The following is a 17,547-nucleotide window of genomic DNA, read 5'->3' as shown; positions in this document are numbered from 1 at the left end:
TTGGCTGTGATAAGGATAATGTCCACATAGAACACCACATTGAAACAGACCAAAACCAGGTAAAAGATATGAATTACATTTAGAAAATTCTAAGAATAGTTCCGTTTTGGCACTCAGATTACGCTCTGGTCGTACATTCAGTTCTCTCCATTAAAATCGCGCCAACAATTCACACAGCATTGTACCACTATTGTACTATACCCAAAAATTGTCCCTGAATGCTTGATCAGATAGGTCTGGTACCTCTGTTGTAATTACTTGTGATTTAAAACATAATTTGGGTAATTCTATTCTGCATGTTATTCATCTAGTTGGGGTCACAGAATGAGGAAGCTCCACACGGTATAAACAGGATGTACCCAGAAAGAGCCACGTTGCCCATTTCTTCCTGGAAGATCTAGAGGAAATCCCAGGTGAGAAGGTGGGATACGTAGTCCTTCTGGTGTGCTCCGTGTCGGTCTCCTCCTCCTGCCAGAGGGCCTCTGAAGGGAGGTGACAGACACATGCGATATCAGGAGGCATCCTCCTCAGCTAGGTCTTTTTACGTAGCCAATATATGATCGGTGAAGGTGTGGCTGATATATCTGACCTGACGATGATCCTGTTTAATAATGATCCCAAAAAATGTGTGAACCGCGATTGTTGTGGGTTTCCCGACTCCCTTTACGTGCCTCATGAGGTTAAAGTATGTTGTCTGTCACTCCCATAATCTGTTAGACAAAAAACATGGCTAGGGTGGAGAAAGATCAGTGGCATGTGACATAAAATAAAATGGTGTTCTTGGAAGAATCCCTTGAGGGGCTTCTTGTTAGCTTCCTTAGTGAGTGAAGAGTTTCTGGGTGAAGCCAGTCCATCATAGGAGGGTTATCCAGTGGTGCATCCCACTAGGGGTCTCTGGGTGAAAACTTTCACACATTATTCTATGCGGTTCTAGATAAAACCCTCTGTAATGGTTCCAGGTGGAAATTATTTTAAAGTGTTTACCAGGAACCAAAACAAGCCAAAAACCCAGTATAGTTATTTCTAGTTAGTGCCTTTATATCTAGTTCTACATAAAACATATTTATTCTTTATTTAGCCAATAAGGTCATGTTGAGATACAAGATCTCTTCTTCCGGGGAGTCAATACGGCAGCACAAGCCGTTCTACATAAAAACAATATCACACGTTAGGACACATACAATACATAAAACCAAGACAACGGAAATGGAAGAAGAGAGGCATACAGTTCACCGACTATATCCATAACACATTCCACTGAGTTATGTAAAGCAACAACACGTTTCCTTTGTATTTATTAGTATCCAAATGAGGGAGTATTTCTAAGGTAATGATCGGATAGAATAAAATAATAATAATAAAAACAACTTATTTTTAGATGTTATATTATAGCTTGTGATGTGATTTCCCGTTTACCTAGTTGAGGGCTTTGGATTGAACGGAACTACAGATGTTTTCAAGCAACCAATTTACTCAATAAAAGTCTTCTAGTTCTATAGATTTTAGGTCGACTAGCTAAGACATGTCTTAAGTTTTAAAGGAGCACCCCTCCCGCCTACTCTGTGTGGACTATCTCACACTTTATAACATGTCAGTTGCGTTGCTGTCAGACACCAAGGAGCACTGACAAAGCTGCGTTATTAGTATGTGCTTGTTACTGTCAATTTAGTAATTGTTTCTCACATTATCTCGATATATATTTTCAATGCATGAGGATTCCCTTGAAAGACGATAAAGAAGTCCTCAAAATGATCAAAGTAGTTTAAATGTTTTTTTGTTTATTAAATTAGCATTTACTGTATTACTGTATAGCACCCAGTATTTAGAGAACGAGACAAATTACATATATATATATATATATATATATATATATATATATATATATATATATATATATATATATATATATACTGTATACACAGCACAGTTATTGGTGCTGAGGAGAAGTGAGGACTGGTACACTGATACCACATCAGCGTCACCTCATTCAAGACTGTAAACCAAGAGTATCTCTGGATCTATATGTCTCCTTGCCAGTGAAACATTTAGTCAGAGTCCGGAATTAGTTATCTTTTACGCTATTTTTCTTGTTGTCTTTTTTAGTAATTAAAAACTACACCGACTAACTGCCATCTTCAAGCTCATTTAAAATCATCTAGGATGAGCTTTATTTATAACCTCTGTCGAGTCTAACGGATGTAATACAATCTAAGCTAGACTGCCGGTTGAATGTGAGAGCGCTGGCAGCCATGTGCCATGATGACAGCACTTGGACGGAAGAGGGGATCTTGCCGGGAAAAAGGCAGTGGTCAGCACTATGGGGATGTGAGCGCACAGCCATCAGTAGCACAGAGGCCGACAGAGAGGGCTATTAGCCAGCTGAGGTCAGGAACTCCACAGAGGGATTGTATCAGTGACAATACCTGCCTGAGCTCTGCTCGATTTTTAATGACAGCCAGCCCTAGAATAGGTGTGGAGCAGCAGCGCTGGCTCAATGTGATCGGATACAAAAGCCGTTGCTGCTTTTCATCTGTCAAAACCCTCATTAATCCTTCCTGAAGAAATAAATCGGAGGAAACGGTGCAGAAATGAAAAGCTACAGAGACCCTGTATCCCCTTTCAGTTAGGGGGATAGCAGCCCATTTGATCCATGTCCTGAACTTCACTCACAAACTGCAATCTGTCAAATATTGGACATAGCTGACAGGGCTACAACATCAGATACACATCTGGCAACACAAGAACCACAGTTAAAGCTTCACCTTTTGTGTGACCTTAAATGGGCTTCCAGTCAACTGGGTGATTAAATAAACAATGATGAAGAAGTGTAGGGCAGCTTGAGTAAGTCATGGAAGAGTTGAGACACGGGCCGTACTGTGGAATCTTCAATTATGAATCGGTCAAGGACAAGGGAGGTGACCATGGAAACGGAAATAGGAACTATGGAACTCTAAGAAACCCGAGAGTGCGGGTGTGTGGCCTCACGTTAAGTTTAAACCAGCAGTACACAGGTGATTCCTCACTCTGAGAGTCGACCGCTCTCCCTATTGTCTCACCATGAACATGTCATCTTTAGTGCTTTGTATCCTGTTTGAAGTCCTGTCTGTAAACTGTAAGTACGCTTCTTTATCTCAAATTTGCAGCCTCTGGGTTACAGCGACAGGAACGTTGGGATGCATACTCAAAAATGACAGTTTGGGCTTCATATACTAAATCTGCATTTACTGTAAATGGGCTGTATGTGTTTCTATTAAGTAATTGGCATCCCTTGTATCAATGTTTTCAAAGTTGACTTTTACACCAACGAGTGAGCTGCCTTCCAAAAATCTGGCCAGGGACAGCAGATGAAAATTAGCCTCTCTGGCTCACTTACAGTTTTACTGTTGATTGGTGTGCATTGTCCCTGCAAAATAAACAAAGAAAGCTGTGATACCTTTTAGCTGTGACATTGGCAGTCCTGATGCTCCCTCTTTTGACACAAAAGTGTGAGCCATTTTGATCTGGGCATCTGCCCCCACCCCCTGACAGAGTAACAGGAGGATGGCTGAAATGACATAAATTGTACTATGAAATTATAATTATAATAATTGAAAAGAATATTTCCAGTTCCAAAAAGGACACAGCCTCATTTTCTTTGTGATATTATTGAGGAGATCCAGCTAGGCTCGCCTTTGTGAAGTCTTTATTAATAACACTGATTAAAATATATAAACTGTCCATAAGCCTGATTGCAGAAATTGCTCATCTTCCTTTTTCATTTTTAAAGTTTCAGTTTAAACTTCTAAAGTATTATCAGTAAAAGTCCAAATTCCTGTAACATATACATTATGGGGCGGCATGCCTGCTCATCTGGTGACTCAACCTGTATCAATGCTGAGTCATTGCTGCAGCGGCCCAGTTTCTTGGTGCATTTAATTTCCTCTATCTCCAAGCTCCACACAATCTACTAAAAAGCTATGTTCCTAAAAAACTTCCTGGAACATGCACAATGTTATTCTGTGCATAAAAGATACCTTTCTAGATAAAGATCTTTCTAAATCAAAAGGTCAGTCAAAGTGTACTTATTCACCAATATAATTTGAAACCTCAGGAACAGCAGATGAAGGTGAACAGCACAACAACAATAAGTCATTGTGGCCACGACCTCCTTTTGTGCCTGGCAATTACGTCACAAAGATAAAATGTGAAAGGAAACACCTGAAAAACATCTTGAATGGGTCTGCAGGATAACCGGGCTATTTCACAACAGACAATACTGGCTGAGGATGGAAAAAAATTGTATCTGGACTAATGGCAGCGAACTACATAAGCAGTAAGCTTACAATACAGTTGACTTGCAACCACGCAGTTTAGCAATGTGTGCAGCAACCAAAAATCGATTTGATTCAGCTCACATTACATACATTAGGAGACACATTGTTCAAGGTTCAGTTTCAAAGTTATTACATAACGCTTTCCAATGCTCATGTATATATGTGTATCTCCCACCCAAACCATTCCATGTATACTAAATAGATAGAGTTACCATTTTTCTCTTGACATGTATCACTGCTGCTAATTATAGCTTGGAGTCAATATCTCTAATGAGAGGGAATTGTTTCATTGCTGATGGCATTTCTGTGTCTGAGATGACTCTAAGTCGCTGTGATGTACACTTTGAGCTTTTGACAGAAAGTTTCAGATGTTTACAGTTCTCAGGGCCTGGACTTTACTGTGCCCCAACGTCCCCCCAAGTCTCAACAGTTTGGACTGTTCATGTTTAATTTATTCAGTTAAGGTCCGTTGTGCCCAAGCCTGCTCTTTAATGCCAGGCTTTAAATTCTGATTGCGTAATAATAGTGAATCCTTGGCCTAAAAAGAGTCAAATGTAACCATTGAGAGTGTGTTAAAAGTACAGCAATATCCTCCGAATGAAAAAAGAGTAAATCATCTGTACCTCAAATATGTACAGCACTTGACTTGAGTAAATGTACTTAGCTGCTTTACAACACTGCTTTTTACAGCAGGATCCAAACCACTGTGTTAACAACCGATAGATAATGATGGTCCGACAAATCCTTTACTGTGAATCAATGCACCACAGAGCTGAGATTGTTTTTCATTGATCTGCTAAGCCAGGAGCATCTCTGCACTGAAGTCAGCCGGTGTTCTCTTTATTGTTCTTGCTGATGCTGCAGCTGCAGTAATAATGTTTCAACTCTGTTCGCTCCCTCTGGACTGTGTCTGTGTTTCTCTCTAAACCCCATCTAAGCTGTTATTTATTTCCCTCTGTGCGTGTGTTGCAGGTCAAGAGGTGATACGGGGACGTATAGTAGGAGGATATTCACCAGTTCCACATGCAATCAAGTACATTGTGTCGATACAGACAACACAAGGTCAGCACTTATGTGGGGGCTCCTTGATAAATAAGTTCTGGGTAATCACAGCAGCACACTGTAACATTGGGTGAGCTAATCTTTCTTCTTTTTATCTACATCTGCTGAATATAAAAGCTATGTAACCCTTAGGATAATATTGTGGTAAAACCGTGTGCTCGAATTTTGTAAGAAAGTTGTACGCAACAACAATAGGCTTACTGACATACGATGACCTCAACTTGACGTGTGTCTGTGTGTCAATGTTTGTATTCAAGGTGTCATGAGATAATCCAGTTATTTCGAGCCATATCAAATAGGCAATTCAGCAAGTTATCGAGACTGAGAGAAAGTTCATGAAAGTGATACAAGCGCACCTGTAACAATGGAGGTCTGTGGTACGGGAATCTGATGCAAGCATATGACGGCCTCAAGGCCCTCTTCCATTTACAAAGAGTTTGGCTTGTGAGGAAGCAATCATTAGGACAATGTTCGGTGTTTAAGCCGGACTCTAGGGTTACAACAGCAACAGCACACTGACATTGGCTTTTTGTTAAATGAGATAAGTGGATTATCAGTGTTGGCCTCTTTCTTTCCACAAAAACCCTAGTAGTGCTGAGACACCATTTCTGAGACACCATTTCATACATCATAAACATATATATATATATATATATATATATATATATATATATATATATATATATATATATATATATATGTATGTATATATATATATATATATATATATATATATGTATGTATATATATATATATATATATATATATATATGTATGTATATATATATATATATATATATATATATATATATATATATATATATATATATATATATATATATGTGGAATGACATGGCAAGGAGCAACTCTCTCTGTCTCACTAAAAAATACATTTATTCATTACTAATTTGCATAAGCAAGTTTTGTTTTCAAGCTGTTAAAACATAAATGTTGAATAAACAACAACTTTGGATATAAAAAATAAAATAAAAGCGGGGACCCTAAACATATGAAGTGAGACACACTGAAGACATACTGTTGAGAAAGGCTCTGTATTGTAGATAGATCTCAAAATGTTAAACTATTCCTTGAAGAACCATTTAACCGTTACAACTTGGTGACTATAACTTTTTATTTCTGCAGAGTAAACCAAATGATGATAGTAGCTGGAGACTACTCTCGAACCATCTATGAAGGCACGGAGCAAGAAATGCTTCCTCAACTCTTGTTTCCCCACCCTGAGTACAACACCATCACCACCAACAATGACATCATGCTTATAAAGGTACAAACTATCGGTGTATTCTTAACCCGTTAAGCTCGATGGCATTTTTTAGGATTCTGCTCGAAATAGCATACCCAAACTAAAAAGGGTGTATCTCTGCAACCACAAGGGCTATTTGAATACTTTTGGTGCTATAATAAAGGCAACCCTTGTGAGCTTTTGATCAGATGTGAATAATATTAGTATATATGTTGCTGGCTAAGAGTAAATAAAGATTGAAACACAGAAATAGAAGTTACCGGGAAGGCATATTAAAAAAAGCACTTTCAGGATGATTATCTCCTTGAAATGATGCTTCACTAAGCCCTGAGGCTCTCCCAAATCATAGCACAATATGTGAACAGTCTCTCTGCAATGTTTTCACTTGAAAAAGTGAAGCAGAACAAAGTCAGAGAGGTAAAGTACAGAGAGAATTCAGGCGAGGTTTCCAAAATTTGCATTTCGGCACATTTGCGCATATTTTCGCGCATCTGTGACATTTTAACATGTAAACCTTATATTTCACTTGCATATGACTTATGGTGTTCAATAAACTTGTATCAGTGTGGATTTACTGGGGGAAATGCACTTAAAAACATTTTTTTTTTAAAGTTTCAAAATTTGCTGACTCAGCGATTTATGTTACTGTGTTCTTTGGTTCATATCTCGGTGATGTCTTGCTTTTTGCTATTTGTCTTTTTCTGATAGCACCAAGCTACGGGTTACTAGTTCCGGAAACATGCAGAGTGGGCTGACTCATGACAAAATTATAACTATGATATTTTAATAATTATTTTGAGTTGTGTTGAAATGGCTGACTAATTATTGTAGCCCAGGTTCTCTTGTTTAATTTGATGTGTAGAATCAATATATTTGTTCATGATTATTGTAATGCTTTAAACAGTTTAACTAAAATATCTAAAAAAGCACCTATATAGGTCCTTCGGAGCTTAAAAGGAGTGTATTACTCTGTCTGTTTACTGATCAAACTGTTCTCCATCTCTCCAGCTGAGGGCCCCGGTCTATCTGAACAGATACGTCTCCATCGCTCTGCTGCCCCGGCATGGGGCCACCGTACCAGTGGGCCGAATGTGTCGAGTGTCAGGATGGGGATACACCAGCGCCAGTGGAGGCCAGATCCCCTCCACCCTCCGCACCGTCTTGCTGCCCATCATCTCCACAGAACAGTGCAACAGCAGTGAGTCTTTTGACGGCAGCATCACAGAAAACATGCTGTGTGCTGGTTTCAGTACTGGTGGAAAGGATGCCTGTCAGGTACGATGGCCTAGTTTTACTCAGTGTGTGGATAGGGCACCATTTGGAGATTGCAGTTTTCTACACTAGATCTTCCCCTCAGCATATAATGAATGAAGAAGTTAGTCCCACGTCAACCAGCTGCAGCATAACAGGCTGCTTTACATTAATGCATTGCTAATAATAATCCAATAATGTAGCACAACATTGACAAACTCTTTCAACTAAGAAATGAAGTTCCCATACACGTCACTGCATTCTCAATTTAGTTTCGAGGGAAACATATTTTCTTCTGCATTAGGTTCACGGTATTAAACATGTGGTTTACATTGTGAATTTAAACCAAAAAACAATAATGAAACGTTGAAGATCATGGTTTGGCTTGAAATAGTAAGGTTTGTTATCATAATTCGGCCACCTACGTACATAATGTTTGAAGTAACGTTGAAATAGGGCAACATTGACAAGGACTTGTGTCCTTGTTTGGCCCATCCATCCACCCCAACCTCCTCTCCAAGGGCTTTGATCAGAATGGTATTTGTTTTACAAAATATCAACAACAAATATAATCCAATTATGTTTACCTCGAAACGTAATCAACAATGCAGTTTCGTGATATGGGAAAATGTATTTTAAGAGACCAGGCTACTGAATAATTTGTCTGCATAGTGAGCACTTTTAATACTTCAAAAATATTTCACTACTAATACTTCTTAATCTTTTACTTTTGTAACATTTGGAATGCACAACTTCTACTTGTACTCAAGTATTTTTACACTGGCATTTCTACTTTCACTGAAGTAGCCTAAATGGTGTGATTCATTTTTTCAACACTGGTTTAAAATATGTATTGCATTTGTTTTTTGAAAACCTTAAAGATCTGGGAACTGTCATTTTTAGCAGGCGTGACTCAACAGGAGACAATTGGGCATATGTTGGGGACTATCAGCTGTGGTGAAATGTTATAAATATATTGAATGTTTACGGCAGCAGTATGGTGTACGTGTGTTCAGTCAAAATAAACTACAGTACCCGTTCATGGAAATGAAAGAACATATCACCCAGTGTATCAATTGGACAACAATGGAGCTCTATGGCACGTGGAATAAGCTATTTATACGTGTTGCTACACAGACAATAGTTGCAAGTAGGATTAACTCAGTGTTGGTTTTTGTCTCTCCACAGATCTTGTATCAATAAGAAAAATATAGAATATCAGCAGACCTATCCTTTAGGTTTCTTGTTCAGGAACATATAAGTAATCTCTAAAGTCCCTTTCTTTGCTGCTGTTTCAGGGGGACTCTGGGGGTCCACTTGTATGTGAGGGCCGGGTCTATGGCTTGGTGTCGTGGGGGAAAGGATGTGCTGAGGCCCAGTTTCCTGGAGTCTACACTGCTGTGTCCAAGTTCCGCAGGTGGATAGACAACACCATATTTAGCTACTACAGGTGCAACAAGGATTAAAATATGATGCTAATGAGAGAAAACAATGCACTAAATGAAAACTTTAACTTCTTCATTTCAATCAGTTCTTTGATTTAAGATGTTGTGTTTTTGCCATTTGTCCACGTTTTGGAACATACATGTTTTTTTTTCCATTTTCTTGCCTATAGACTAGAAGATTGATACCAGTGTCATATTTGAACACTAAATATGAAAAGCTAGCCGCTGGTTAGCTTAGCTTAGCAAAATGTGAATACCGGCACCTCTTGTTTATTTAATCTGCAGGAAAAACAAAGTTGTGGTTTTATGGAGGATAGTTACATGCCGGTTATTTGTTGGTGCTAAATTAAGATTACTACGCTCCAGCTTCATATTGATCACATAAGCAGTATCGATCTAACTCACTGCAAGAAATCAGAGAAATATGCATTTCACAAAATATAAAACTATTCCCTTAAATTCAAGCTTGAATTTGAATCATGTCTGCTGTTGATCTGTTTAAAGAATAAAAAACAAACAAGTGATGGATAATCCACAATAACCCCTCTGGTAAAAAGAAAAAGATGTTGACCACATTTCCACAACATCAAGAATGAGGTGCCAATATCACTGCTAAAATTGTTTAAAAGCAGTGCTCTTGGAGAACGACACTATACTAAATTCTCGAAGTAAGTCATGAATAATTTAACCAGGTCAACCGGTGCTACCACTGCAGCATCAAAGACCCTTTGAGCATTTAATGCTCGCTCACAGGTGATTCATACAATTACAATATAATGCAATCCAATACAGTAGCTCTGCAAAACAACACGGCATTTTTTAAGCAACGTTTAGTTTTGTTAAGACTCAAACTCAAGTAATTAGAAAAGTACATTTTCAAGCAAAAACTTGAAAAATGATTACAGCTTCTGAAAAATGAGGATTGGATGATTTTCCTTGTGTGTCATTATAAAACTTAATTTCACTTCAAAGCAATTTGAAGACGTTTTGATGTGTACCAATTATTCAATTAAAAAAATAATTATGAGATTGTTTGATATTGAAAATAATAAAGTCGCTGGAAATTGTTGATTCAATGGGCTACATTTTCACACCCATGTCGTTTGTGGGTTTGTCTTACTTTGATTGAAAAAAACAAACATTAAATGAATGCATGTTCAACTATTAATATTGAAAGAATGCAGAAATAATAAAAAAAATGATACATTTAATCATTAAAAGACAATTACTGCATACATAAATATATCTGAATGTAAACTAACTCAGTTACTAACTGATTACAATCAGTTACAAGAATATATTTACTGCGTGTTTGTGTGTGTGTGTGTGTGTGTGTGTGTGTGTGTGTGTGTGTGTGTGTGTGTGTGTGTGTGTGTGTGTGTGTGTGTGTGTGTGTGTGTGTGTGTGTGTGAGAGAGAGACAAAGCAACTGTCTTTTCGAAACTTTAATTAGGGATTCAATGATTACTGCCAGTTTCATGTGGTTTGTTCATAGAGTAGTTGTGTAATAGACCTGGCACTATGCACAAAGCACCATTAAATGTGAAAGTTGAGTAAATACATAACACACTGGCATGCACTGTAGCGTTTTCTTGTTTTATACACTTTCATAAATGACTGATCATCCCACTCTCTGGCAGTCTTCTTTATTTGTAAACTCAATGCTGAAATCACAGCTCAGAAGCAAATACTATTTGCTTCTTTAGTGGAGACTTTAAATAAAGGATTGCACTAGATTGACTGGATGGATAACTCGCAAAGTCCTCTTTATGCTGTGTTACTTATACGGCGTGACAGTAACGGCTACAGGAGGACACATAATAAGTCACTACACTAATACATTTTTAAAAACTACAGGAATCCCTTTTTATGTATAGAGTGTACTTCTTGGTTGCCTCTCACCAGAATCTCTAAAACAGCTGATAAACTATCCCAAAAGTGGACTACCGTCATGAATTATGCATGGAGCCATGTCTTCCCCCTGAGCAATCTGTGTAAAGCTCTGAGGTATTGCTGCCTCGGTCAGCAGGGATTCCTGTAAAGATGGGCAGAGGCTAAAGACTGCATCACACCTGATAGGTGTAGGCGTATCACATCAGAATGAATAGTTGATGGCCTACTTTAGACGCATCTCTGGTTTCACTGCTTGCCCCTGTTTGCTTCTGTGGTGCCGGGTGTGTCAGTGACCCATGTGATTGATGGATTTCAGCCTTTATTCGCCTTTATACCTCTGATTTTACAGGCTTGGTTACATAAAAGCAGATTCCTTTTGTTCTGGCATGAGAATGCCTCTCTGGGGAGTGTTAGAGTATATCGCCTGACATGGTTGATCCAGAGTTCCCTATATGCTCACTGGCTCACAAAGGGAACATTCCCTCTCTGGATTTGTGTGTTTCATGTGGAAAAGTATTGATTTGAGGGCTACAGACTGTGACTGGTCCCCTAACAGCTTCTCCCAACGGACTCTGCTTTATAGCAGCTGGGAAGACAAAACATGTTTTACAATGATAACAAATTATTTCCCCCAAACTAGGCCACCAGCATCTATTATTTTCCAATATGTGTTATTCATTCAAATAACAAAGTTTCCTTTAATGTCTCGGGCAGAGATTTGGAGTAATTATAGACATTTAGATGGTGGTGGAAGAAGTACTCATATTCTTTCTATACTTAATTAAAAATACCAATTTTACATTACATTCAGGTAAAGTAAGGGCCACGTTCAGGAAAACGAAGCAGCAGGCAAACAGGATCAGTCCAGCTCCACTGGCTCCAATGTGCATTAAGGTCTTCAACAACTCCCTCTAACAATGCACCACAGTGTTTCAAGGACTTAACCATAATCCCTGTGCCACAATTAACTAAGACCCCCAGCTTCAATGACTTCAGACCAATTGTGATATAGCATCCGTGGTCATGAAGGCGTTTGAGCGCATCATCCTGAAATCCATCACCATCCCTCTGATAGATATTTATTTGTCAGTTTGCTTGCCGAGCTAACAGGTCTGTGGAGGATGCCGTTAACATAGCCCTCCACCACACACTACACAGCTTAGAGTCCCCACACACACCTACGCCCACAATCACTTTAATACACTGTTAGACATAAGCGTTGACCCCTGCATATGCCACTGGATCAGGAGCTTTCCTGTGGAGAGGGTTGAGATGAATAGCCTTTCATCGCCCCCTCCAGCCTGCTCTCACCAAATGCAGTATAATGACAACAATTTGCAAGTCATTTAGCTTACAGTAAGAACGTCTTTCTGGCTTTTTGCTTCTCATTTGTACGCCATGATGAGTGCATTGTAAAAGTATCAGCGTAACAATGATATGCTCTCAAAAAGTGGTTGGGAAGGTGGATGGGTCAAACTAGTCCTTCGCGACCGAAGCCCAAAAAGTGTTTTTCTCTACTTATGTTATACTGTTTACTTATGTATTAGTTGACGTAGTTATTTAAAGCACAAGCGTTACCTTTTAACAAAGTGCGTTTGCCTAAACTGATCCGCTCGTCTCCCTCTACACACAAACCACTTCATATCCCACCACAGCTCAGTTATCATTTTTAATTATGCAGATGACGCAAACACATGTTGGACTCATAACCAACAATAATGAAAACCAATAGTGTGAGCAGGTTCCTTGATAACACCATCCAGCCTCAAGACATCTAAAACATAAGAAAACATTATAGATTTTAGGCAAAGGCCCTTCCCCAAATCACCATATAGGTGTCAGAAGAACCCGTAACGGCATTCAAATGGGAACACACAGAACCACTTATTATATATTTAATATTGAATTGCATTTTATCGGTGTATCATGTGTGGTTTTATATACAATCTAAACTAGCTACAACTGTGAGATAAATGTAGAGAAAAGAGTATATACAAATTTCCCTTTTGGAAAGGCAGTGAAGTAAAAGGGTAGTAGAATAAAGTAAAAGTACCGCAAAAATGCCAGTACCATAAAGATTTTTCAGGCGAGTAACTTTTTGAAGATGCATAGAACAACAATAACAGTTCCAAGAATGTCACAACACAAAGTAGTGACTGTTTAAAGAGGATGAAAATGCACATAACTTATTTGAACCACCAGGGGGCATTTGATCATTAAAGCATGAGGATCAGAAAAACAGCAGATGAGGTGCAGCCCTGTTGGCGCTTCCTCCTCTTTACCTCCTCTTTGATTATAATAAGCACTTCCCCTGAAGTGTTGTGTCTGCGCATGAAAACGTAACATTATGCTTTTTGAATTACAATGATTATGAATGTGCAGAAATATAACACGACATCATGAGATTGTTTTTAATCTGCTGGAGAGGCTTCAGTAGAGGCAAAGTGAGAGAAGCCTGAATGTGCCAGGTCCTCTTGCGCTTGCTATAGCCGAGGTGAAGAGTTTTGGAGGCCAGACAACTGTTCAAGTTCAACGGGTTGCCAGGAAGCTGCGTGGCACGACAGAAACTGATATGAAAACGTGACCGGATTATTGTCTCGTCCTCTCTTCAAAACCAAAGAGCCAACTTCACAAACAGACACTTTGAGCTTTTTCTCCTCTTCCTTTCCATTCGTTCTCTTCAGGCCCTGCAGATGCACTTAAGCTTTTTTTTGTTGGTATTTTCTTTTCTTTTTTTACATTTTCTCCCCTTCATTTTTTGACGTGGCTACAGCCAGAAGGCTTCTTCGTGAATCTGGGGCAACAGGCATGTGTTAAATATTCAAAAGATGGAATTATTGGCTCAAAGGCAAAGGCTGAAATATGTTTTTTTTCTTCTTTTTTCAGAATTAGAACAAATAACCATTACTACACTTTGCACTTTCTTTTCTTCTTTAAAAAAAAGAAAAGAAAAGACAAATGGGCAAATGGGATGACAGGAAAGTCTAATGTAGAATTGTTACTGTGCAGTCAAGCTTTATTTTTTATTTCCATTGGTGGCTGTATTAGACATCCCTAAAATAAATGCTGATGTCCAACGGGAGGACAGTTTCACAGGATAATGAGCCTGACTGAATCAGCCACTCGAGTTCAGACTACTTCCATTCGACAAAACACAGAAAGAGTCAGTTGTCATGGAGAGTCTCAAACCTTAGATAAAGTGAACATTAGATAGTACGGGAAATAAGTCATCAATCCCAGTTGTAGAAGATGGGATCCTTAATTTAATACTTATCTTATCTCATCATTCGGCTGACACCCTGTGAGGTTTTACAACCAGTCAGCGCTAAAATCCATTAATGTCTAAAACAGGGCCATTTGTTTCCCCTGTTCAATGAGAAGAGTTTGTGGCTAAATGGAGATGAATGGTTCAAATGTTACGCCCCGACAGTTTTGGCAGAACACACCTGGGAGAGCACAGCTGAATGTTAAAAACACATGGACGTTTATGGAGTCAGCGATATGGCGCTGGATGACAGGAGCAGGAAGTAAATCCGCTCAAGGGCGTTTGGACTGTAGGGACGTGTCCCATTATATACCAATATGTTGGGAGGACCGAATTGTCCTAAATGACCAATATTTGAGCAAAAATGTTCACATTATCTTTGGGGTGAACAGACACAGAGAGAGTGAGGTAGGAGCATGTTGACTGGCATGGAGAAATGTGCTTCTGGTCTGAACAGCTGTACATCACCCTGCTTCCTTTCCGAACCCGGTCCCTTTCCTCTGCAGTACACATAACAGTCTGAAGGGGATACTGTACCAGCAGAGTGCAGAGCAATAACATATTCGATATTATTACTTTTTTTTCTCATTAAATAGGTATATCATACGTTTTCATCAAAATATGATGTCTTCTCAGATAATACAAAATGTGTTTCATGTGCACAACAGTTTTGAACACGTTCATTATTCAAATGAATTAATGTGAATAGGTTCCATTAAACAAGGTTATATCTCCAAAAAGAAGACACAAAAGAGGTGGGTTGTGTGTTGACTAAGATAACATTAAATGATAATTGTTGATCTCCAGGACAATAAGGGAGAGCCGTACTGCATCATATTCCATATTTTTTTTATATTTAGAATGTTCATCTGGCCCTGAAAGACATTTTTACCATAATGTGGTGCAGAAAAATTCACAAGAATGCAGAAAGGCTCAAAATGATTTTGAAAAAAAAATGGATTTGAGGCGTTTGATTTGATTCGTCTTGAGAACCAGGATGGGGGATGCAAATTGCAAATAATAGCACTTCACATTTCGTTAAAGATATCTAGCACAGAGTGTGAGAGAGATTTGAAGTGTGTCATCTCTCTCCAGAAGGTCTGGAAGGAAATTCTTTAATGCAAAGATGAAAACGTTTTACTGAACCTATTTGTTCTTTAATTGCTAGGTGCAGGTAAGAAAATGTATCTTTGGTTTTGGTCTCAAACATGTAAAGACTAAATGACAGGACACATTTTGAAATATTGCTTCCAACCCCCCGCCCCATCCCTTTTTGCCTTTGCGTGCTTTCTTTTTGCTGCTCAGTAGATTTATCAAGTTTCCCCTCAGAGGATTAGCAGAAAGTAGAGCACTTTAATCATGTTTCCTAACTCGGGGGCTGCCATCAAAGGGAGGCAGTGCTTTGTTCAGTTGCAACAATATTGCTGATAACGCCCTCGAAGTCTCAGATCAGAGCCCACTGACACGATTCCCCACCTCTTTAATAACAAGACTCACTTGTGAAAACATCTCAACATGTGTTTGTTGTCATGTTTTTTTCAAGTGCAAAAAGTACCTTCAGGAGAAAAATGATGTAGTAAATATACTCAAGTACTGTAATTGAGTGCAGTTTTCAGGTACTTGCTACATACATGTTATGTAAATGTACACTTCTAATGTAGACATGCAACCAAAGGCAAATATGAAAACCTTCATAGAAAACACTGCTAATAGATCACCTGAAGGATACACACATATCTTATCAGTAACATTATGAATGCAGGATTTTCACAGAGCACATTTGCACTGTGGTATTGATTAACTTTTGCTTCAGTCCTTCTTGCATAATTGTGTTGAAACTAATGTGCAGTTAATCAGATTTTTGGTCCAGACAGTGAAAGACAATTATAAGTAAGCAAGCTGTGCTGATTGAAAACTTGACGAAGCAGAAGTGACACTCAAGTCTTGCTTGTATTATGTGTCACTGCCAGATGGTGGGAAAGAGAACATTTGGGGTGCCAACGGAGGATTTATGAGGAAGAATAAGCGAGTTCGGGACAGAGGGGACGACGTGAGGGGATTAAACTAAATGTGATCCCATCAGAGTTGACAGCATGTTTCACACTAGCCGTGAGGCGTGTTGTGTATTGATGTGAATAACTCACTCACTTTACTTTTATAATACACATCCACTGTCTCATGTTTAATCTTGTAGTAAGATTGAGTTATTATACAACAACAAACTACAGAGGCAACAGCATTGTTGTACATCTTGCTCTTGGCGTGTTCTTCACATGCCTTCAGTGTACATGCCACATTGCACAGAACACCTGTCCACACTGAATAATGCACCACAGATAAGCTACTGAAATGTTTTGATGAGGCAGCAGTGATTAAAGAAAGAAAGAAAAGAGAGAAAAACCCTGTGCTATCAATGCCAAGAGACTTTTCTTGTGACATATGAAACAGACATATGAAAGGCAAAAGGTAGCAAGAGGACAAAGTGGAGCAATTCATCTTCATGTGCTTTGAAGCTCTGCTGTGTAAAAATGATGCTGCCACTCAGAAGAGAGTTTAATCACACTTCCATCCAAATCTAGCAGAGACCAGACCGAGAGGAGATCTCCAACGCTGTCAAAGAGCTGACAAAGAGGAGCAAGGGAGGCTTTGACAGTGATTGGGTGGGTGTGCTGTGGATTGGCTCTGAATTTGTTTTTGAAGTTGAACCACTCAGACAGAATCCTAAATGTACTTGGCAAACAGTCTGAATCTTCAATGGATCCCCCTTAGGAAAACTCTTTAACAAGCTCGCTTAGGCTCACTGGAAAGAAATACTTCCAATCCTGTGTCAGAGAGCACACACACGATGTCACGTAAGAGTCCGAGCCGCTTTCATCATGCGACTCTCTGCAGATTACCAATCTGGGAGAGGATGTCACGCTTGCTCTCTACAGAACTGCAATGTCAGGGGTGATCCAGCGACTTGAAACTTAGAAAATTATCTCTGTCACTTGAGAAAATAAAGCAGGACCAGAGATGGACACCAAGAGGTCAGCGGTCGCGTAAACTGTCGACT

General features: G+C 39.0%; 1 protein-coding gene across 1 annotated transcript; it reads left to right on the top strand.

The window, feature by feature from the left end:
• Positions 1-3,057: 3,057 nt before the first annotated feature.
• LOC306743970 (trypsin-3) lies at positions 3,058-9,356 on the top strand (the record flags this gene model as incomplete). Its single annotated transcript, XM_079226530.1, has 5 exons — positions 3,058-3,112; positions 5,286-5,445; positions 6,519-6,660; positions 7,648-7,914; positions 9,189-9,356. 5 exons carry the CDS (start codon positions 3,058-3,060, stop codon positions 9,354-9,356), a joined length of 792 nt encoding a protein of 263 aa, XP_079082656.1.
• Positions 9,357-17,547: the final 8,191 nt, after the last annotated feature.

This window comes from Taurulus bubalis (genome assembly GCF_910589615.1).
Source record: "Taurulus bubalis genome assembly, chromosome: 11".
NCBI lineage: Eukaryota > Metazoa > Chordata > Actinopteri > Perciformes > Cottidae > Taurulus > Taurulus bubalis.
Note: the sequence above shows the minus strand (reverse complement) of the source record. Positions and strands in the feature narration are given on the sequence as shown.